Source organism: Chiloscyllium plagiosum, unplaced genomic scaffold, assembly GCF_037043375.1.
Source record: "Chiloscyllium plagiosum isolate Xiang-an unplaced genomic scaffold, Cpla_swu_hap1 HiC_scaffold_17, whole genome shotgun sequence".
Taxonomy (NCBI): Eukaryota; Metazoa; Chordata; class Chondrichthyes; order Orectolobiformes; family Hemiscylliidae; genus Chiloscyllium; species Chiloscyllium plagiosum.
The window spans coordinates 29,215,769-29,240,082 of record NW_028270155.1 but is presented as its reverse complement, the minus strand read 5'-3'; the positions used below and the strand labels follow the sequence as shown (position 1 = coordinate 29,240,082).

Here is a 24,314-nt window from a genome sequence, read left to right as displayed (position 1 = left end):
TCATTTCTCTGCAAACAGTTTTTAAATGATCTGAGATCACTGAGGATGCACTCTATCTCATAGTTACTAATAAAGTTAGTAAGCTATTAACAGGGAGCAACTGCTGACATTATGTATATAGCTAAAATTACTGTGCTTACGTAATTAATCACAATGGTGGAGCAAAGACAGATGAGTAACACTGCTCCAGCAGGATAGAGAATAGAAAGTAATTTTATTTCTTTCTCCTCCAGTGCATGAAAGGTTGCCATTGGAAGGATATGTAGGTAACAAGGATGTTGAAATTTCATGGGATGCAAACAGTGAATGGAGTTTGTGAAGATGGAGATGCTTCCCCATGGAAAACCTGCAGCAACAACTTAGTGAAAAGGGAGTACTGCAGATGCTGGAGATCAGAATCATGATTAGAGTGGTGCTGGAAAAGCACAGCAGGTCAGGCAACATCTGAGGAGCTGGAAAATCGATGCTTCGGGGAAAAGCCTTTCATCAGGATTGCTTCCCGAAGAAGGGCTTTTGCCTGAACCGTTGATTTCTCTGCTCCTCGGATGCTGCCTGACCAGCAATTACTTATTGCTGTGTTGTGGCCAGAGGGTAGGAAGGGAAATCCCAAAGAAAACTATTCTCTTCTATATTTCCAAGTTTATATTGTTACTTTTAGAAATGGACAACCTGGAATGGGCTTATAACATGGATGAAATTGATAACATGATTTTATTTCCAGAAATTTCTGAACCCCTTGTATTGTATATATATTCCAGCTAAAACTGACAGAAAGGGTTTGGAGTCTGCTTCCAGTCAGCTTTGGACAAAGGAAACCTTTAAATCCATAGAACATAGAAAAGTACTGCACAGAACAGGCCCTTAGGCCCATGATGTTGTGCCGAGGTTTAATCCTAATGTAAAATATAATAACTTAACCTATGCACCCCTCAACTCACTGCTCTCCATGTGCATGTTCAGCAGTCACTTAAATATTCCTAATGACTCTGCTTCCACCACCACCGCTGGCAATGCATTCCATGCATTCACAACTCTCTGCGTAAAGAACCTGTCTCTGACGTCTCCTCTATACCTTTCTCCTGATATCTTAAAACTATGACCCCTCGTACCAGTCAATTCTGCCCTGGGGAAAAGTCTCTAGCTATTGACTCTATCTATTCCTCTCATTATCTTGTATACTCAATCAGCTCTCTTCTCTTCCTCGTTCTCTCCAGAGAGAAAAGTCCGAGCTTATTCAACCTTTCTTCATAAGGCAAGCCTTCCAGTCCAGGCAGCATCCTAGTAAACCTCCTTTGCACCCTCTCCAAAGCCTCTGTATCTTTCCTATAGTAAGGCGACCAGAACTGGACACAATACTCCAAGTGTGATTTCACCAGGGACTTGTAGAGCTGTAGCAAAACCTTGTGGTTCTTAAACCCGATCACCCTATTAATGAAAGCCAAAACACCATATGCTTTCTTAACAACCCTATCCACTTGGGTGGCAACTTTGAGGGATTTATGTACTTGCACACCCAGATCCCTCTGTTCCTCCACACTGCCAAGAATCCTATCTTTAATCCTATATTTAGCATTCGAGTTCGACCTTCCAAAATGCATCGCTTCGCATTTATCCAGGTTGAATTCAATTCCTGTGGAGAGTGAGGAAGCAAAGATCCTCGCCAGAGGCTTAACAACCTCCTTTCTCGCTTCTTGGAACAGCCTAGAATAAATCTGGTCTGGCCCTGGGACTTATCAATCTTAATGTTTTCCAAAGTTTCCAGCACACCAAAGTCATCAATCTTGATCTGGTCAAGCCTATATCCCAGCTCTTCAAAGTTTTCATTCACAACAAGGTTTGGTGAAAACTGAAGAAAAAACTCATTTAGGCCTTCCCCTATCTGCTCAGACTCCATGCACAAGTTCCCTCTGCTATCCCTGATCGGCCCTACTTTCTCCTTGATCATTCTCTTACTCCTCACGTATGAGTAAAATCTGAGTGTTAATGTTTTTATAGTTACTGCATTAATTTGCAGTGGAAAATCTAACAGGGGAGGTAAAGTTACACTGATTAGCCTACCAAGATGGGCCCTCAACATCTGAAATGCTCAACTATATCACATAGCTGAAATTTGAGCTTTCCAATTGGCTTAGTACACAGTTTTGGGACACTAAATCAGATACTGTGTTTCCCCCAGAGGAAGAATGAATTTAGTTGATAGCCTGCCTCACTCTTCCATCGATGTCACCAAGTTACTAGCTACAAAGAAACTTACATTTTGCCTGCAAGAAAGGAAAGCTACAGGAACAAATAGAATGCTAGAGAAACTCCGCAGGTCTGGCAGCATCTCTGGAGACAAATAGAGTTATTGTTTCAAGCCTAGTAAGACTCTTCTTCAGAAAAGCTCCAGATCAATTGGGAAACTATTGTTAGACACAGGCTTCTGAGAGGTTGTCACTGACATGAACTGGTCTCTAATGCCTCTGGGCTTGGTAAAACTCCAAACTCTTCTCCTATCCTGTCTTCCTTAATTTCCTGAGTGCTTGTGTGAGGATAGAGCAATGAAGCAAATCCCGTTGCATTTGGAATGTTTTGTTAATAACCCCAATCTTTGATTTCATTAATTGGAATGTGACAGCAGAGTTTGGAGAACACTCTGCAGTCTGCTTTAATAAGGAATGGAAGTAAAAAGGTAAATAAAATAATGCTTTACTCTCTTGGCCTTTGGAGGGCAAAAACATTCATTATCTGAATTCATCCCATTCTCACTTTGTCAGTGATAGATGTGTCGATTGGCCTCTGATAACTATGACCATTTTCCTTTGTCTCAGGCATCCCATAGATTTTTCTGCAACTCACTGTTAATGACACTGTCGGCCACCAAATCTCATTAGAAATTTGACCCCATGTGATAGACACTGTGTGATTTATATAACTTTTAAATATCAGTGATTGAAATTTTTTTGGATTTTAAGATAGCAACTTGTGTTTTGCATGTGTCTGAAGTTAATAATTAACATGCAATTATTTCTATAGCTATGGTAATTTATATGAGGCCTAGCTTTAGAATGTATGAGGTTTTGTGTACCATTAATAGACATATATCTTAGACTATTTTGTAACTCAGCGTGCCACATAATGGAGCTTCAAGATTTATTAGAGGTTTCCAAAACTTGTTTTCTTTTCAGGATTAGGAGAAACACTCTTGGAAGGTTTCTTTTTAAGTTTACTTCATGTTTAAAGCAATCCTATGAAGTCCTTAGATGTAGATGGCTGTATAGGTCAGTGCTCCTGAGAAGGGAAGGATAGGGTAACTAGGTTACACATAGAAACATAGAAAAGAGGAGCAGGTGTAGGACATTTGACCCTCGAGCCTTCTCCGCCATTCATTATGATCCTGGTTAATCGTCCAACTCCACTTTTACCCAATATCCTTTGATTCCTTTAGCCAGAAGTGCTAAATCCAGCTCCTTTTAAAATCATACAATGTTTTGGCTTTGACTGCTTCCTGTGATAGTGAATTCCACAGGCTCACCACTCTTTTAGTGAAATTTCTCCACATCTCAGACCTAAGTGGTTTATCCCAATCCTTAAACAGTGACCTCTTAACCCCTTTTTCTGGAAATTTCCCTGCGCCCGCCCCCAATCAGAAACATCTTTCCTGCATCTAACCTGTCTCATCCAGTTAGAGTTTTATAGATTTTTATAAGATGTTGCCCCCTCATTCTTCTGAATTCCAGCAAATATAATCCTAATCAATTCAACTTCTCCACATACATAGCAAACCTTTTCTGCATTCCCTCTATGGCAAGAACATCATTCCTCAGATAAAGAGACCAAAATATATATACAAAACTTATAATATTCCAGGTGTGGTGTCACCAAGACCCTGTATAATTGCAGCAAGACATTCTGCTTCTGTACAATAATTCTACAACATACCATTTGCATTCATTACCTCCTGCTGCATCTGCAAGTTTACCTTCAATGACTGATACACGAAGACACTTACATCTCGTTGTACATTCCCTCTCTCAATTTATAGCTACTCAGTTAATAATCTGCCTCCTTGTTTTTGCTACTAAAGTGGAAAACCCCATATCTATCCACATACTGCATCTGCCATGTTTTTGTAGTCAGCTTGTCCAAATCACTCTGAAATTACCTTAGAGTAAAGAATCAATGTTAGTTCCAGGCTAGATGTGTTGTGTTGAAACTTGAAACAGGTTATGTCAATCTAAGTACATTTAAGTTCAGGTGCATAATAATTTGGGCTTTTTGAGTTAGTGACATATAGGCTTTCTGTGAGTCTGATATGAGTGATTAACTTGTCTGTATTTCTGCAGCCATCTTTTCTTTCATTTAAAACAATTTTTGAGATCCAGTTTCAAAATCAATGTTTTTTTCGCAGGCCACTAAAAGTGAGCAATTGCCCTTGCTAAATTAGTAAAGACAGTTTTTCTATGTGAAGAAACATGCATATTCTTTTTTTTTGTTTCATTGGACAAGATAGGCTCTCCTGTTTGAATTAAGGAAATTCGATTATGTGTTCCAAATAAGTCATATTGGACTCAAAGCAGTAAATCTGCTTCTCCCTCTACATATGCTGCCAGACCCACCCAGTTTCTTCAGCAGTTTCTGTTTTTGTTTCAGAATTCCAGTATCTGCAGTATTTTGCTTTTATATGATTATGATTGCTGTTCTTTATATTTACCGGACTATGAAATAAAGCACAGTAACAATTCTTAACAGACTTTGTCACCAAGTGTTTGGTCTATTGTTCCTGAGATTTAGCAGCACAGTCGTGAAAACCATGAACATATGGTTCAGGCTACAAGGGCTGAGGATTATGCCATAATATTAATGGCCGTATGTACCCAGAGAAATACAATCCAACTCCCACAACAGAAACACACTCAGATTGCCTAAATAAGCCACTGATTTCAAGATAATATTCAAGCAAAAAAAGAAAGACTTGAATTTATAGCAAACCTGCTCCATGTTTTCTTTTTGGGTACCATGACATGCTGTTAGCTCTCGTCTGAGTTCATGGATGAGTTGGTCTGCTGATTTCAGTTCATGGTTAGTCTTTCGTGCCTGTTCCTGGACTGTATTCAGCTCTGACTGAAGATTGGCAAATTTATCTTCTTGTCGGGTTGCCTGTGGCATGACATTATTACAGCTTTAGAAATTAAACAGGTAAATTTTGAAAGTGACATCAACGTTGTTTTTGCTTAGACAAGCAGTGTAAAGTTATTTTGCAAAGATGAAACTGTAAAGAACTGAATTAAAACTCAGCCATGATAAACTGCATGCACCAGTTAGGGAACAAAAATTTGGATTACAACCTAGCTTTCGATTGTCTGAAATTGTACGAAAAGCAATGTTGTTTCCCTCATGTTGAAAATATCATACATTGAAAATGATTTAATTTTAACCAGCAATTTTATTGTTCATGCACCTATTGATGTTCCAGCTCCTTAAAGGGTGTGAAATACAATTGCTGGAGATTGCAGGGTAAGAAAACAAGTGGTGAAAATTGAAGGTGTGTCTCATTGTACCAGTGGGACAGATTTATTCTCATCAATCTCTAGCTTGTCAACACAAGTTGTGTCACAATACAAGAAATATTAGCGTTAATTTACATTTAATATCCATCTTAGTTTGATACTTATTTAAATTTAAATTGAAACACGTCATTTGATACTTCAATTGTAATATGGTTGAGTCAAGTTGTCACGTGAAGAATAAATTGGCAGGAGTCATTCATCAATGCAGACATTAGAACATTCTATATCGTAGCTTCCATTTTAGGTTGCTGTAAAATAGGGCTATTGCTCTGTGTATAAACTCCAATGCTGGTGTTTCTATTTCTACATTACTTTAATTAATATTAGACATAATTATTATAAATACTAAACATTTGTCATAGTATTGTCACATATTTCACTGAAAGACTGGCCCTAAAATAGAGGATTAGTGTGGATGAATAGTTTGAAATGCAGAGTGATGTAAACAAGCTTGGCTCAAATTCTGCACCGGTTGAGGTTACCGTGTCAGATTCTCTTCCTCAAGCTCTCCCCTCACCTGAGGTGTGATGACCTTCAGGTTAAACCATCTCCGGTCATTTCTCTCTAATGACAGTGAAGGTCTATAGCAACGTTATCTATTTTTAAATAAAACAGTTTTGAACTAAATGGAAGATATAGAATGTAGGGAAATAGATGGTGACACCTTGAAAAATGTCCATATTACAGAGGAGAAAATGCTGGATGTCTTGAAACGCATAAAAGTGGATAAATCTCCAGGACCTGATCAGGTGTACTCTAGAACTCTGTGGGAAGCTAGGGAAGTGATTGCTCGGCCTCTCGTTGTCACAGGTGAGGTGCCGGAAGTCTGGAGTTTGGCAAACATGGTGCCACTGTATAAGAAAGGTGGTAATGACGAGCCAGGGAACTATAGACCAGTGAGCCTGACGTCAGTGGTGAGCAAGTTGTTGGAGGGAATCCTGAGGGACAGGGTGTACATGTATTTGGAAAGGTAAGTTCTGATTAGGGATGGTCAACATGGCTTTGTGTGTGGGAAATCATGTCTCACAAACTTGATGGAGTTTTTTGAAAAAGTAACAAAGAGGATTGATGAGGGAAGAGCGGTAGATGTGATCTATATGGACTTCAGTAAGGCGTTCGACAATGTTCCCCATGGGAGACCGGTGAACAAGGTTAGATCTCATGGAATACAAGGAGAACTCGCCATTTGGGTACAGGACTGGCTCATAGGTAGAATACAGAGGGTGGTGGTGGAGGGTTGTTTTTCAGACTGGAGGCCTGTGACCAATGGAGTGCCACAAGGATTGGTGCTGGGTCCACTACTTTTCATCATTTATATAAATGATTTGGATGTGAGCATAAGCGGTAAGTTTGCTGATGACACCAAAATTGGAGGTGTAGTGGACAGCGAAGAAGGTCACCTTAGATTACAACAGGATCTTGATCAGACGGGCCAATGGGCTGAGAAGTGGCAGATGGAGTTTAATCTAGATAAATGTGAGGTGCTGCATTTTGGGAAAGCAAATCTTAGCAGGACTTATACACTTAACGGTAAGGTCCTAGGGAGTTTTGCTGAACAAAGAGACCTTGGAGTGCAGGTTCATAGCTCCTTGAAAGTGGAGTCGCAGGTAGATAGGATAGTGAAGAAGGCATTTGGTATGCTTTCCTTTATTGGTCAGAGTATTGAGTATAGGAGTTGGGAGGTCATGTTGGGAAGTAATGGCTGTACAGGACATTAGTTAGGCCACTTTTGGAATATTGTGTGCAATTCTGGTCTACTTCCTATTGGAAAGATGTTATGAAACTTGAAAGGGTTCAGAAAAGATTTACAAAGATGTTGCCAGGGTTGGAGGATTTGAGTTATAGGGAGAGGTTGAATAGGCTAGGGCTGTTTTCCCTGGAGCGTCGGAGGCTGAGGGGTGACCTTATAGAGGCTTATAAAATCATGAGGGATATAGATAGGATCGACAAAGTCTTTTCCCTGGGGTGTGGGAGTCCAGAACTAGAGCGCATAGGTTTAGGGTGAGAGGGGAAAGATATAAAAGAGACCTAAGAGGCAACGTTTTCAATCAGAGGGTGGCACGTGTATGGAATGAGTTGCCAGTGGAAGTGGTGGAGGCTAGTACAATTGCAACATTTAAAAAGCATCTGGATAGGTATATGAATAGGAAGGGTTTGGAGGGATATGGGCCGGGTGCTGGCAGGTGGGACTAGAATGGGTTGGGATACCTGGTCGGCATGGACAAGATGGACTGAAAGGTCTGTTTCTGTGCTGTACGTCTCTATGACTCTTTAAATGGCACATATTTTGGTGTGATTGATAAAGGAATGTCTTTTGTCAATTCACTGCATTTGCAGTTGGTCATAGATTTCAGCAGGTCTCTAGTCAACTGATATCTATTTGAACATGATTCTCTCTTCAGGATTCTGTGACCATTGTGAGAAGAGTGAGTAGGAGAGAGTCTTTCTCATCAGACAGAAAAATTTTCATCGACACAGAATTCAAAGCAGGAAGCTCAGCATAGGAAATACAAATTCCATTTTAATCTTGCACAGAAAGCAAAATAAAAATTGGTACATATACATAGGATTAAGGAATACATATAAATGATTAACTCAAAAGGCTAAGGAAAATAAATCTCTCGAGCCTGAGAAGTTGTTCAGCAAAAATAGGTACACGGGTATCCAGATATGTATGTGTGCAACATTTGGAAATATGCATGCCAAAACAGGTCTCACACAAGAAACACATCCTTTATATGCAATGCTGCATGTCAATCTCAAAGGGATCATGAAATGCAACAAACAGGATGCATGCAGCAAACAGAAATTAGAGAGAACATTATTCTTGAAAGCACTGAAAACTCAGTTACTCCTGAATGAATAAGCTCTAATTGTTTCAGCAATTCTTCGAACAAAACAAAAGCTTAGTTCACCTAAGTAGGGGATGATAGTGATATCTGTGCAGATTTATTTGTTAAGTACTACAGGCTCTGGAAGCACACCGTATTACCCACAGCCCTTTGGGTTCCTGAATTTAACTGCACATATGTTGATGATGAAATTTGCTGCTGACAGCTTTGCGGTTATTTATATAGCAAAATCCAGAATGTCAGTTTTTCTCTCTAGCACTTAAATAGTAAAATTAACTAATTTATTTGAATTTCATTAACATTTCCACCTCATTATTGGAGTAATGATTTTCAGACAAATATAACCAGTTTTGTCTCATGCTGGTGTCCACCGGCAAAGGTGGGATGAAATCTTGCATGAAGAAGCTCCCACCCAAAACCTCCACATCCGCAAGTTTCTATCCAAACATATATTACCTGCGTGATCAAAACTCAACTGAAATTATGGGCCCACAAGAAGTTACATAAGAATGAGAAAAGGAGGAGAAAGTAAACTTCCAAAGCTGGAACAGAAATTTAGTTAATTAAATACCAAAACCTTGCGCTACAATCAGTTAAATTTTGAGTGGCGATGAACTATCCCAAATATCACCATTTAAAAAAAAATTAACAATTTTATTCTTTAAGTTCAAAAGAGAACATTAAACAACAATTATTTACAACTCCTTTCTTAAACCTACTTTTACCTCCCACTCTACGATACTTGTCGATAAATTCCCTCTTAAATATTATGGCAAATAAGTAGACTTGGGATTCTAAGTCACTGAGCTTGGATCCAGCAGATAACTTTGGAACACTACATTTTTTGAATATAATAAAAATAGCAAAAACAAATTAATTTATCACGTCAAGCTAATATCTTGCTCTCAAGTTAACTTTCTAAGGAGTGGTATGGTTATATTGTATTTCTGCAAATGAAGTATATTGTTGGGAAAGAATAGAAGGAAATTTAATTAGCATGTAACTACATTATTTTAACAAGGAATACTCAACGCTGACATCAGATGGCTGAAACAGAATACAATCTATTCCCAACAAGAATATTCTGCATCGTTATGAAGGCAAATTTTCAAAACAAAACTAAAAATTTAACAACTTGTTATTTTGAAATTATCTGATCCTGCAATTTGTATCATTCAGCAGCATTTTTAAAACTGACGGAGATATCTTAAGCTTTTGCAATGTATCTATGAGGAATTAATATTTTTATGTTTCAATAACCTAAATTACTAAAGATGGGAGAAAATAATAATGCCATTCTTACCTCTTCAGTATAATACTTGTTCTGTTTCTGAGCTGTTGATAGATTTGTTTGGGCCACCTGTAGCTCTGATTCACAGTTTCTGTATTCATTAAGTAAAGCCTGGTGCTTTTTCTGAAATTGTGCTAAATTATCTTCCAGAAATAAAATATGATCCTCCTTCTCCTTCAGCTGAAAGATAAAATTTTATGGCAGCATTTTTGCTGTGATATTCTATTCTTCTTAGTGGCTCTTCTCACACAGTATTTGCTATTATAATATTTCTAATCAATAAATAAACAAACCTACATATGTATTTTCCAAGATTCTAATAGTCAAAAGTGCTTAAGAAGCAATTACTTCTATCATTAAATATAAAGTCACAACTATGGCAAGTTTGAATTTTTAATGACACTCATCTGAGTGTCCTATGAATTTCTTCCTGGACAAGCTATTTGGATCTAATGCCTGGGGATTTACTAGGAGGAGGTGGATCCACCCACTGGCTTGAAAGTTGGAAGCAAGCTTCTCTCTGTTGGTACTTCAACAGTGTTGTGACATGGGGTAAACCCTTCTGCTAATTTAAACCAGACACACAGAATGGATGACCAGTGTTGGGATTGTACCATGCCCTGGACCAGTGATAATAGACAAGACCTGCAGTAAATGTGTAAATGTAAGTAGGGTCCAGGATTGCTGAGACTAATCAGGAATTGGTAGGAAGCAATTTATCAGGATTTTTGGGACAGGGGTCTTTCAGCTGTGACAGCCCTCACTGCTCTGAGGAGTGTGAAGAGGATAGATCTGCACTCCCCTATCCCCACCAAGCCTATAGGGAGGCTGCCAGGTTTTAGTTGGCCTGCCCAGGAGAGGGTGCTGGTAAAATATCAGTGATACAGGTAGAAGTCCTCAAGTAGCCATTAATTTGCTATTTAAGGGTCTCAATTGATCCAAGGCAGGCAAACTGCTCACCATTTGCTCTGCCACCGGCAAACTATCAGAAGGTGTGGGAAGGCAATGGCATCCCCCTCCTTGTTCACCTTCATTCCAAAACCTGCATTATCCTATCTGTTTCTAGATAAGGACGACTGGATGCATAAATTGTGGACAATAAATTCGAGTGAGATCAAAATTCCCACTGAGTATTAGCTAGTATTATGCAACTCCATAAGAACATAAGAACTAGGAGCTGCAGTAGGCAATTCAGCCTCTTAAGCTTGCTCCGTCATTTGAAATGATCGTGCCAAATCTATTTACTCCTTAAATTTATTCAGTGTCCCAGAGTCTGCAACATTCTGGGTTAACATTCCGTTAACCCTGTATTCCGCATTCTTATTTGTCTTCCAAAATGGACAACCTCACACTTGGCAGGGTTGAACTCCATCTGCCACTCCTCAGCCCAGCTCTGCATCATATCTAAGTCCCTTTGAAGCCGACAACAGCCCTCCTCACTATCCACAACTCCACCAATCTTCGTATCATCTGCAAATTTACTGACCCACCCTTCGACACATTCCACACATTCACAGCTCTTTGAGAGAAGAAATTCCTCTTTAACTCTACATAGAACATAGAACATAGAACAATACAGCACAGAACAGGCCCTTCGGCCCACGATGTTGTGCTAGCTTAAGCACCCATCCATGTACCTATCCAATTGCTGCTTAAAGGTCACCAAAGATTCTGACTCTACCACTCCCACAGGCAGCGCATTCCATGCCCCCACCACTCTCTGGGTAAAGAACCCACCCTTGACATCTCCCCTATACCTTCCACCCTTCACTTTAAATTTATGTCCCCTTGTAACACTCTGTTGTACCCGGGGAAAAAGTTTCTGACTGTCTACTCTATCTATTCCCCTGATCATCTTATAAACCTCTATCAAGTCACCCCTCATCCTTCGCCGTTCCAACGAGAAAAGGCCTAGCACTCTCAACCTATCCTCGTACGACCTATTCTCCATTCTAGGCAACATCCTGGTAAATCTTCTCTGCACCCTCTCCAAAGCTTCCACATCTTTCCTAAAGTGAGGCGACCAGAACTGCACACAGTACTCCAAATGTGGCCTAACCAAAGTCCTGTACAGTTGCAACATAACTTCACGACTCTTGAATTCAATCCCTCTGCTAATGAACGCTAATACACCATAGGACTTCTTACAAGCTCTATCCACCTGAGTGGCAACTTTCAAAGAGCTATGAACATAGACCCCAAGATCCCTCTGCTCCTCCACCTTACTAAGAACCCTACCGTTAACCCTGTATTCCGCATTCTTATTTGTTTTTCCAAAATGGACAACCTCACACTTGGCAGGGTTGAACTCCATCTGCCACTCCTCAGCCTAGCTCTGCATCATATCTAAGTCCCTTTGCAGCCGACAACAGCCCTCCTCACTATCCACAACTCCACCAATCTTCGTATCATCTGCAAATTTACTGACCCACCCTTCGACTCCCTCTTCCAAGTCATTAATAAAAATTACAAACAGCAGATGATCCAGAACTGATCCCTGCGGAACTCCACTTGTAACTGGGCTCCAGGCTGAATAAATTTAAAACTCTGTTTTAAATTTGCACCCTTAAGACAAAAACTATAACCTTTCATTCAACATTGCCCCACAAGGGAAGATATCTGCTTCACATCCATTTTGTCAATTGTCTTTAGCATTTTATATACCTAACTTGGATCTCTACTCATTCTTCTAAAGTACAGTGAGTATAGGCCTAAACTGCTCAATCTCAAATTCCATTTGCCTTCCTTACTACCTGCTATACCTGTATACTAGCTTTCTGTGATTCATGCACAAGGAGACCAGGATCCCTCTAAACTGAAGCACTTTGAAGATTCTTTTCATTTGGATAAAAAGTTGCCTTTTTGTTCTTCCGACGAAAATGGATAACCTCACACTAATCCATGTTAAATTCATGTGCCAAATTTTTGCCCAAAAGGACTAATGATTATCGACTTTTCTGAAAGTTTACCTAAAATTTTAACTAAGTCAAACACTAGAACTGTACAAAGGGAATAAGTCAGATTTTGAAACTCAATTCAAGGTTGCATAAAGCTTTACTAAGATAAGCAAATGGGGAAAATTGGCTGTTGAGTCATCTCTTAAGTACAATTTATTTTTAAAATCAGAATTAGTTTGGGTTATGTGCAAGAACAGTCATACTTCAAACAGAGATAACAGAGTTGGATGAATTTGAAATGTAATGTTTGGTGCATGAAGGTAAATTTTCTGAATAACCAGCAAACATTCATGATAATATTGCAGTCAATACAAATCTATTATTTTAAATAGGAAAGAAAGTAATCCCATCAAAGATCACCTTTAGCAAGACCAAACTCTATTCAGTCTTTGAGCAATAATTAGGCATCTAGGTGTATAACAAAATCAAAATTTATCTCTCATTTTTGTGATGTTGGAGGTTAACATAAATTGCAGAAAGCACCAGTGTGAAATGCTACATCACAACTTATGATCATTCTTTGCTTCATGAAATAGGACTGCAGTGATGCTTTTAAACAGACTATCAGAAATTGTGTGTTTAGATCGATAGTGATGATGTAGTATAATCACATGGGTAGGGCATTGACTCAAAAGCTAATGTATTCGTTATCTGCAGAATATAAAATAATTCGGGATAAATTTAGCCAAGTATACATGAATGCCATTTTAAAAATGTTAGGTTTAACAACTGAAGGAGTTAAATTGTTTCATTTTATAAGCATTCTAAAATATATTCAGACCTATTCTACAGAGTAAAGTATTCATTATATCAGTTAAATTTACGCCTATCTCAAGGGAAGCATATGTTTGAAGGCCAAAAGTTTTCATTAGTGATTTTTACATCTATTTGTTTAACCTTCAGCAATCTGCTCCAAAATGTTTTTGATATTGAGGGAACATGGTGCACACTAACAGCAAGGTAATACTAAGCAGTTATCAATATCAAAGTAATAGATGTAAATAAATGTCTCTCGATAAATAGGTGTTACCTCATCACAATCATTAATACAAATACTTAGAATTATGAATTTTCTGGGAAGTTCATAGAAAGTGAAGGGAGACATAGAATGGAATTGAACTGTGAATGGAAACGATCTAATCTCACCAAACTTTTCAGGATCAGGCCTAGTTAAATATTTATAGTAAGATCCTCGTTTGTATTGTGTATTTTCATTGGAAGCTGGCACTTCATTAGGGATTTGAAGACTTTCAGCAGCTATTTAATCAGGAGGATCTTTTTTCGGGGAAGAAATGTCTGTGTAATCAGAAGAAAGCAGACGCCTAGCAAAGCAGTATTATTCACTGATGCACCTGTAGATGTGGTAGTGAAAGAAGCAAGACATAGTAGATGGGTCTGTTTACAAGAATAACGCAAAGGGAATAAATGTATTGGATATCAGCCCTGTCTCACTCACATTAAAGACACAACTGCAAGTAAGGAAAATATTCAGGTATCTCACCAGATCAAGTAATATAAGTGAGCACAGTATTACTTTGTCCTAAGTAGGTAGGTAAATTATGTACGCTACAAAGTATGCCACGATGCAATGTTTTAACCATAACCATCTATGCCCATTCTGCAGCAGGACACACGACACAACAGTATCACTATTTCTATGCACATCTTTGGATCTTTTCATCCCAAAAACTGTTCCATCTAAATATTACTGCACAATAAATATGCACATTATGATTCCTTATGATAAGTTGCAGGGTAACAATTATTTGCACTTCTGACACTTGAAAAACCCTTCAGCTCTGCTATTACCTTGTCACCCTGATAATCACTTAACAAAAGAGAGCAGTCAGAGCATTGAAGCGCAACGTATCAAATTGCTTGAATGCATTTGAAGTTGAGATTTTCACGACTGCTGAGCCACATGGGATAGATCGAGCAACAAAGGCAAAATTACAGGCTACAGTAAAGAACAAGTATAATTTCCTTGGTGTTCTTTCTCAACAGTCATATGCTGTCTCACAAGCCAGTGCTCAAGTACGATGGCATATGATGTTGAAAGTTTGCATGTAAATGGGAGTTATGTAAACAGAAGCATAACATTAATTGGTTGCATTGACTTAAAAGATATCATATCACAGCATTCCTTCCGATCTAACCACCAGCATGGGAACTATTACCTCAGGGAATTTTGATCATGGGATGTAGGGACATCCACTGAGTGATATACAAAATGAGGATTGGATAGCTGTACCTGTGGAGGAAGTGAAAGGCAATAGAATATGTGCATTCTAGGGTTAGCTCACATCTTTGTTCAGGTGCATAGCTCTTGAGATTTGATCTCAAATTTGAACTTAAAAGAAGAACATTGCCTGAGTTCTGTTATTTTTGCAGTTATTACAGGATTTGTCAAGCATCGAACAGAACATGAGTGCAAATGTAATGGAGTTAACCATTTTGCACGTTAATAAATGAAGCCCTTTATCATTGCAATCTCTCAAATGTCAATCGGGGTCAAAGAATAGTTTTGAGCATTCTTTGTGAGAATTTCCTGAGGACTATTTTTCTGATTTTTGGAAGTTACCTTTTGGTTGTTGTGAGATACATTTTCATTCTCATAATTTATTAGGAGATGCAGTCATGTGGCAATAATACCATTTTTAAAAATTCTCTCATGGGATGTGGGCGTCACTGGCCAGGCCAGCATTTATTGCTGGTCAAAAGCAAATAAGTGCGGATGCTGGAATCTGAAACCAAAAGAGAAGATGCTGGAAAATCTCAGCAGGTCTAGCAGCATCTATAAGGAGAGAAAAGAGCTGACGTTTTGAGTCTAACTGACCCTTTGTCAAGCTTTGACAAAGGGTTAGTTAGACTCGAAATGTCAGCTCTTTTCTCTCCTTACAGATGCTGCCAGACCTGCTGAGATTTTCCAGCATTTTCTCTTTTGGTTTCATTTATTGCTGGTTCCTAATTGCCCTTCAGAAGATGGTTGTGAGCCTTCCTCTTGAACTGCTGCAGTCGTTTTGTAGGTTGACCCACAATGCCTTTAGGGAAGGAATTCCAGGATTTTGACCCAGCTACAGCTGAGGAATGATGATATATAGTCAGTTCTGATATAATGCAATAGTTCCATTCTTGCGTGATCTCGCATGATAAGAAAATCATGTAGTAGCCACGCCATTTAAACTAATGGGGTCAGAATCACGTTATAGCCAATACAGTTAAGGAATGTTTGCATACTACAAATAATGGTCTAAAATTCTTCAATTGTGTTAAAGCTAATTTGTGCTGAAGAAACACATATTATAGCAGAACAGACTGTGCATCCAAATTAGGATGCTGAGGCTTGGAAGGGAACTTGCAAGGTGTTTTTTTTATTCATACGTGGGATGAGGGCTTCACTGGCTAGGCCAGCATTTATTACCCATCCCAGAGGACAGTTAAGTGTCAACCACATTGCTGTGAGTCTGGAGTCACATGTAGGCCGGATCAGACAAGGTTAGCAGTTTCCTTCCCTAAAGGAAACTAGTATCATGGTTCCCATGTATCTGTTGCTCTTGTCCTTCTAGATGGAAGTGGTTGTGAGTTTGGAAGATGCTATTTAAGAATCGTTGGTGAATTTCTGCAGTAAATCTTGTAGATAATACACATTGCTGCTATTGAGCATCGGTGGAGGAGAGAGCAGATGTTCATGGATGTGGTGCCAATCAAGCATGCTGCTTTGTCCTGGATGGTGTCAAAGGGAGATGGTTAGATTGTCTCTTATTAGAGACGGACATTTGCCTGGCATTGTGTGATGCAAATGTTATTTTTCACTTATCAGCCCAAGCCTGGATATTGTCCAGATGTTGTTGCATTTGAAAATGAACTGCTTCAGAATCTGAGGAGTTGTGTGTAGTGCTGAACCTTGTGCAATCATCGGCAAACATCCCCACTTCTGACCTTATGATGGAGGAAAGGTCATTGATGAAGCAGTTGAAGATGTTTGGGCCTATGACACTACACTGAGGAACTCCTACTGACCCCCATCAACCACAATCATCTTCCTCTGTATTAGGTATGAGTCCAAACAATGAAGCATTTGTCCCGATACCCACTGATTCCACTTTTGCTAAAGTTCATTGATGTTGCATACAGTCAAATGCAGCCTTGGGGCTGTTACTCTCACCTCATCTCCAGAACTCAGCTCTTTTGTCCATGTTTGAACTAAGGTTGTAATGAAGTCAGAAGCTGAGTGGCACTGGCAGAACTTATACTGAGTGTCAGTGAGCAGGGCAGTGCTCCTCAGGTGCTGCTTGATAGCTGCTTGTTGATGACATCTTCCATCACTTCACTGATGATCGAGTGTAGACTGATTGAATGGAAATTGGCTGGGTTGGATATGTCTTGCTTTTTATTAGCAGACACATACTGTCAGGCAGAATGTAGTGCAGAACCTGTACCGGAACAACTTGGTTAGATGTGCAGCATGTTTTGGAGCACAAAAAATGTATTGGTCGTATTGAATAGTGGTGCAGACTGGATGAGATGAATGGTAGAATTCTGTTCCTATATCTATGGTTTAAGTTTTCAGTACAATTGCCAAAATGTTGTCAGTATCCAGTGCTTGTTTCTTGATGTCATGTGGCGTGAATTGAATTAGGTGAACACTGGCATCTGTGATTCTGGGAACCACTATAGGATGCAGAGACAGATCATCCACTTGATACTAATGGCTGAAGATTGTTGTGAATGTTTCAACCTCATCTTTTGCTGGACTCTTCCAAAATTAAGGACAGGGATATTTGAGGAGGCTTTCCTCCAGTTAAATATTTCATTTTCTACTACTGGATGTGGCAGGACTGCAGAACATAGGTCTGATCCATCGGGTGTGATCACTTAGTTCTATATATCACTTGCTGCTTATGCTGTTTGGCAAGTAGTCCTGTCTGGTAGCTTTGTCAGGTTGACACCTCATTTTAGGTAAGCCTGGTGCTGCTCCCGAAATACCCTTCAGTACTCTCCATTGAACCAGGGTTGATCCCTTGTCTTAATTGTAATTGCTGAGTGGGGGGGTAATCAAGTTGCAGATTTCTTGGAGTACAATTCTGCTGCTGTTGATGGCCCACAACATCTTATGGATGCCCAACTTAAGTTGCTAGATCTGTTTGAAGTCTGCTCCATTTAGCATGGTGATGGTGCCACACAACTCGATGGAGGGTATTCTCAATGTGAAAGCAGGACTTCGACTCCACAATGATCGTGCGATACTGTCAAGGACAGATACATTTGCAGCAGGCAGATTGGTGAGGATGAGGTTAAGCATGCTTTTCCCACAAGCTGATTCCCTCATCACCTGCTGTAGCTCCGGTCTAGCACAAATGTCTTTTTGGACCCAGCCATTTCGGTCAATAGTGCAGCTCCCAAACAACTCTTGATGGTGGACACTGAAATCCCCACCCAGAGTACATATTGCCCCTCAGTGCTTCTTCCAAGTGTTGTTCAACATTGAGGAGTATTGATTTGTCATCTGAAGGACGAAGTACGTGGTAAGCGGCAGGAGGTTTCCTTGCCTGTTCAGTCTGATGACATAGTACATCAGGAGTTTCTTGTCAATGTTTAGGACTCAAAGGGCAACTTTATCCCAACTGTATACAATTGTGCTGCTACCTCTATTGGGTCTGCCCTGTCAGTGGGACAGGACATATCCAAGGATGGCGATGGTGATGTCTGGGACACTGTCTGGAAGGTATGATTCCATGAGTATGACACTGTCAGGCTGTTAATGAACTATTATGTGAGACAGCTCTCCCAGTTGAGGTACTAGCCCCAAATTTTCGTGAGGAGGACTTTGCAGGGTTGACAGGGCTGTTTCTGCCATTATCGTTTTCTGTGCCTAGGTCGAGGCACAGTTTCATATCTCTGTTGCGACGGACACCATAGCGATTGATATAACTGAGAGGCTCGCTAGTCCATTTCAGAGGTCAATTGAGAGTCAACTGTATTGCTGTAGCTGTGGAGTCACATGGAGGATGACAGATTTTTTTTCTTGAAAGACAGAAGGGATTTACTGACAACTGGCAGTGGTTTTATGGTCTTCGCTAGATTCTTAATTTCAGATATTTTTATTGAATTCAAATTCCACCATCTACCGTGACAGAATTCAAACTTGGCTTCCCAGAACATTAACTGAGTTACTGGATTAATAGCCAAGGATAATACTACTATGCCAACAGTACCCCACATTGACCTTTATTGATGTATGAGGTATTTCGACTCATTCAGAAACAGAATTAGAGAAATTGATTAAATGTTTTCAAGAACAATCAACTCTCCATTAAACTTAAAACCTCAACACCTAAGAAAATCGTTCATTTCCTAGATACCACAATATTTAAATTGGTATAAGACAACAGCAATAAGTTAGCAACAGAAGTTATTTTTTAAAATAACTGGCACAAACTTCGGCTTACAAAGTGCCATCATCTTCCACAGACTGATAATGTCACAGCTATTACATTTCCATTGCCTATGGACAAAGCTCGAACCACAAACTTTCTTACAGCATCTCAGTCTCAGATTTACATGATTAATATAGAGTTTTCTCTGCAGAAGGATGCAATACATTATTTTCCAAATATAGCAGCTTCTGAACTAATACAGCCTTAAACCAGAGGCTCCAACGAATGCACTACCTCAGTGATTTAAATATGTCTTGAATCACAGTTAGCTATGTATTCATATGTTGACAGGTTTAAAACTCCCCTCCCTCTTCCCCACCAAGTTTCTGCCCCCCCACCCCACTGTGTTCTTGTAGACTCCTTTTCTCCTGACACCAATCTTGTATGCTCCTTCTCCACATGCCTCTTCTGTAGGTCCTCCACCGCCACTTCCTTCTGCAGCCCCCTTCTCTCCATCACTCCTTTCTCAGCATCCGCCTCCTTCCAAAGCCATCTCATAGCCCTCTTCTTTCCCCACTCATCTTTTATGGTCTTACAGATTGGAAGTGTTTAATTTGTTGGAAGATAATTACAGCACAATAAAATATGCATTATTGGTTAAAAAAATCCCCTTCTGAATTAAAAAGCATAATCACGTTTTGCAATCATCCCGACTGTGAGTGAGGCATGGCTACGTAGCAAGAACTGGAATAGCAACTATTAGATAGACACACATTAGGATCAAAGTCGAGAGTGTGGTGCTGGAAAAGCACATAGGGGTCAGGCAGCATCAGAGGAGCAGGAGAATTGATGTTTCAGGCAAAAGCCCTTCATCAGGAATGAGGCTTGTGAGTTGAGGGGTAGAGAGATAAATGGGAGGGGCTGGGGGTAAGGTAACTGAGAGTGCGATAGGTTGGAGATGACCTGGGGGTGCAGTGACAGAGACTCACTAGATCCTTGTAGACAGAGGAGGAGAATTTCTTCAAGGTAGGTATCCTTGGAAGAGGCTTCACAGTAAAGTTAAAATCAACCAGGAGAAAATGAGAACTGTAGATGCTGGAGATCAGAGTCGAGAGTATGGTGCTGGAAAAGCACAGGTCAGGCAGTATCCGCGAAGCAGGAGAATCAATGTTTTGGGCAAGAGCCCTTCATCAGGGATGAGGCTTATGAGCCGAGAGGGAGGATCAACACTGGCATCTACCCACCAAGGTAGAAAATTGCTCCATTGTAAGTGGAGAACATTTAGGAGACAATGATCAGTGTCTTGTGAGGTTTAGGTTGATGTTGGAAAAGGACAATGGTCAACCCAGAGTAGGAAAAATCAACGGGAGGAGAGTTGACTTTAGTGGTGTAAGAATGGAACTTGAGTGTATAAGAAGTGTTAGACTTCACCTACAGTATTGTGTATAATTATGGGCACTACACTACAGGAAGAATGTGATTACATTGGACAGTGGACAGAAGAGAATTTACAGGAATGTTTCCAGGCATGGGAAACTTCAGTTATTTAGATGGATTTGAGAGGTTGGGTCTGCTTTCCTAGGACAGAGAAAGATAAGAGGAGGGTCAAGAACAAGCAAATGAGAGGTAAGAAAAAAACTTTTCACACAACAAGTGGTTTGGTTCTGGATTTCAATGCTTGGAAATATGCGGGAGACAGGTCTAATTGAGGCATTCATGACAGCATTGTTTCTATTTAAATAGTTATCCAATGTGCAATGGTTTGGGGACAAAGTGGGACAATGGCTCTAAGTCCTGAAGCTCATTTGAAGAGCTGGTGTGGACATAAAGGTCCAAAAGGCCCATTTTATACTGTAACCCTTCTGCGATTAGAACACAGAACATAGAACCATACAGTACAGGAATGGGTCCTTCAGCCCACGATGTTGTGCTGAACATGACGCCAAATTAAACTAATCCCTTCGGCCTGCCCTTGGTCTATATCCCTCCTTTCCTCACATATTCATGTGCTTACATAAAAGTCCCTTAAGCGCCCCTATCATATCTGCAGCGCATTTCACACTCCTGCCACTTGCTGTGTAAAAATATTGCTCTTCACATCTCCATTGAACTTGCCCCCCTCACCTTAAATGCATGCCCCCTAGTTTTAGATATTCTATGTTATTTTACTATAATTCTTATAAGAGCTATTAAGCAGCACTAGTTCAGCAAGAACCTTTTCACCAATGTTTAGTTTGGATTTTGCCAAGGCCATTTAGCTCTAGACCACACTGTTGATCTAAACATGGACAAAAGAGTTAATTTAAAGAGGGTGAGGTGAAACGATTGGCCTTGCTGATGAGGCAACATATGGCAGAGTGTGGCAGCAGGAAGCTCAAGTAAAATTGAGATCACTAAGTAACAATGGAAAAAGGAAAATATTTTCACTTGTTAGAGTCATACCTAACACAAAGGAAGATGATTGTGGTTGTTCAAGGTCATTCACCTCCGTTCCAGAATATTGCTGCAATAGTTCCTCAGAGCAGTGTCCTTGGCCAAATATGCTCAACTGCTTCATCAATGACCTTTCTTCCATCACAAGATTAGAAGTGGGGATGTTTGCTGATGATTGTACATTGTTCAGCACAACCTACAACTGCTCAGATGTGGCAGCAGTCTGTTCCAATATGCAGAAACTTTGACAACATTCAGACTTGGGCTTGTAAGTGGCAAGTAACATTCATGCCACATAACAGCCAAGCAATGATAATCTCCAAAAAGAGAATATAGCCATCTTCCCATAGCACTTAATAGTACCCAGGAATGTATCAGTATTATCATCTACCATTAACATCCTGGATGTTAGCACTGACCAGAAACAAATTACCAGAACACAGTGGTTATAGCAAGAGGGCTCAAGCTGGAAATTTTAACAAAGAAGGAATGATAAGCCATTCGGTCCATTGAGTCTGCACTGCCATTCAATACAATTATGGCCAATTGAAAACTTCAATGTCTTCTCCCTCACTATTCCCATAACTTTAATTATGCTAAAGACTGTGCTTCCACAGTCCTCTGGGGTAGAAAATTCCCAAGATTCATTACCATCCAAGCAAAAGAAATGTCTCTTATGCATCCCCCATATTTTTAAATTGTGCGCCCTGTTTGTCAATTACTGAACCATGCCCACATTCAATTGCTTCAAGTATTTTGTCGATTTCAATGCGATCACCTCTTATTCTTTGAAATTTGAGAGAATATAGATCCAGTTTGCCCAATCTCTTTTCATTGGCAGCCTGTCACTCTGGCAACAGGACTATTAAATCTTCATTACACTCCCATTGTGGCCAAAATACCTTTTCTGAGATAAGGAGACCAAACCTCAGCACTCCAGGTGCTAATGAACCTAGCTCCCAACAGGTGAAGCAAGACTTCTGCATTCCTGTACTCAATTCCTCTTGTGATTAAGGTTGACATTCAATGAGCCTTCCGAATAGCTTGCTGCACTTGCATGCTAGCTTTCCGTGACTTAATTACATTATTTTGTGATAGCACTTCCAAAACAAAAACAGAAATTGCTGGAGGAAACTCAGCAGGTCTGGCATCATCTGTGGGGAGATAACAGAGTTAATGTTTTGAGTTTGGTGACTGTTCATCAGAACTAAACGTCCATTCCAATGACCTCTACCAGTCAGAAGGTGAAAAGTCACAGATACACATGAACACTATCACCTGCAAATTCCCATCCAAGCACATATCCTGATTTTTAACTACATTGTTGGTCCTACACTGTTGTTGGGTTGAAGTCCTTCCGAACAGCACTGTGTGTACTTACACCAGAGGGCGCTTTTTCCTCTCCAGTAGACCCATCCAATGCCCCTCCACCAATTCACTCTTCCGCCTCGTTGAACTATTCCTCACCTTCAACAACTTTTCCTTATACTCCTGCCATTTCTCACAATTCCAGGGAGTGGCCATGGGCACCCGAATGGGTCCCAGCTATGCCTGCCTCTTTGTTGGCTCTGTCAAACAGTCCCTCTTCAGTACCCACACAGTCCCCCAACATTCTGCACCAGGCTGAACTTGGGGAATTCATCGAATTCAGCACAACTTCCACCCCACCCTCAAATTCACTTGGTCCATATCAGACACCTCCCTTTTCTTTCTTGACCTCTTCATTTCCATCTCTGGCCACGGTCTCCAGGTGGATGTTTACTACAAACCCACAGACTCCCATAAGTACCTGGATTACACCCCCTCCCACCTACAGTATCCTGCAAGAACCCCATCCCGTTCTCCAATTCCTCCGCCTCCGATGCATCTGCTTGGACGAGGAGACATTCCACTTCCAAGCACCCCAGATGTCCACCTATTTCAAACAACATGCTTTTCCTTTCTCTGTCATCCATACAGCCCTCCATTGCACCACCTTCATTCCCCACTGCACTGCTCAAAACCAAACACAATAAAGACAGAGTCCTTTTTGTCCTCACCTAACATCCCACCAGTCTCCACATCCAACGCATCATCCTTAAACACTTCTGCCTACTCCAACTAGACCCCACCAAGAAAATCTTCCCCTTCCCACCGCTCTACCCCTTCCACAAGGACAGTTCCCTTCAACTGTCCGTGGATTGCGTCACTCTCCCCACCAACTTCCCCGATCCCCAAGTACCTTCCCCTGCAACCAGAAAAGATGCAAAATCTGCCGGTAAACCACATCCCTCACCTCCATCCAGGGTCCAAAATTGCTCTTCCAGGGGAGACAGAGGTCCACCTGTTTCTCTTCCAACCTTGTTTACTGCATCAAGTGCTCTTGATATGGTCTTCTCTATGTCGGGGAGACCAAATGTAAACTTAGGGAACAGTTCAGCTGGGCCCGCAGGGGCCAACCAGACCTCCCAGTCACTGCTCATTTTAATTTCCCTTCCCAATCCCTTTCTGACATAACAATCCTTGGCCTCCACCAATGCCACAACAAACTAAACCGCAAATTGGAGGAACAATACCTCATCTTTCCCCTGGGCAGCCTACAGCCCGGAGGACTCAATATTGAGTTCTCCAAGGCAAAAGTCAGGACTGCAGATGCTGGAAATCAGAGCCTAGATTAGAGTGGTGCTGGAAAAGCACAGCAGGTCAGGTAGCATCTGAGGAGCAGGAAAATTTAAGTTTTGGGCAAAAGCCCTTCATCAGGAAACTCCAATTGGAATTCTCCAATTTCAAATAACCTCCCTTCACATCCCTTGACTCCCTTTGCAGACCCTCCTTCCATCAATCGGATTAATTCCTCCCATTGACCAACCTCTACC

At 40.5% G+C, this 24,314-nt stretch overlaps 1 protein-coding gene across 2 annotated transcripts in view; it reads right to left on the bottom strand.

Annotated features, from left to right (window-relative positions):
* The window catches only part of pmfbp1 (polyamine modulated factor 1 binding protein 1), a 791,959-nt gene that overhangs the window by 100,576 nt on the left and 667,069 nt on the right, over positions 1-24,314 (bottom strand). For both annotated transcript variants that reach the window (XM_087995767.1, XM_087995768.1), the window contains 2 exons: positions 9,705-9,872; positions 4,972-5,139 (listed from right to left, as the gene is read on the bottom strand). In XM_087995767.1, the coding sequence (XP_087851893.1) occupies positions 4,972-5,139; positions 9,705-9,872 (336 nt within the window). The remainder of the gene's footprint in view (positions 1-4,971; positions 5,140-9,704; positions 9,873-24,314) is intronic.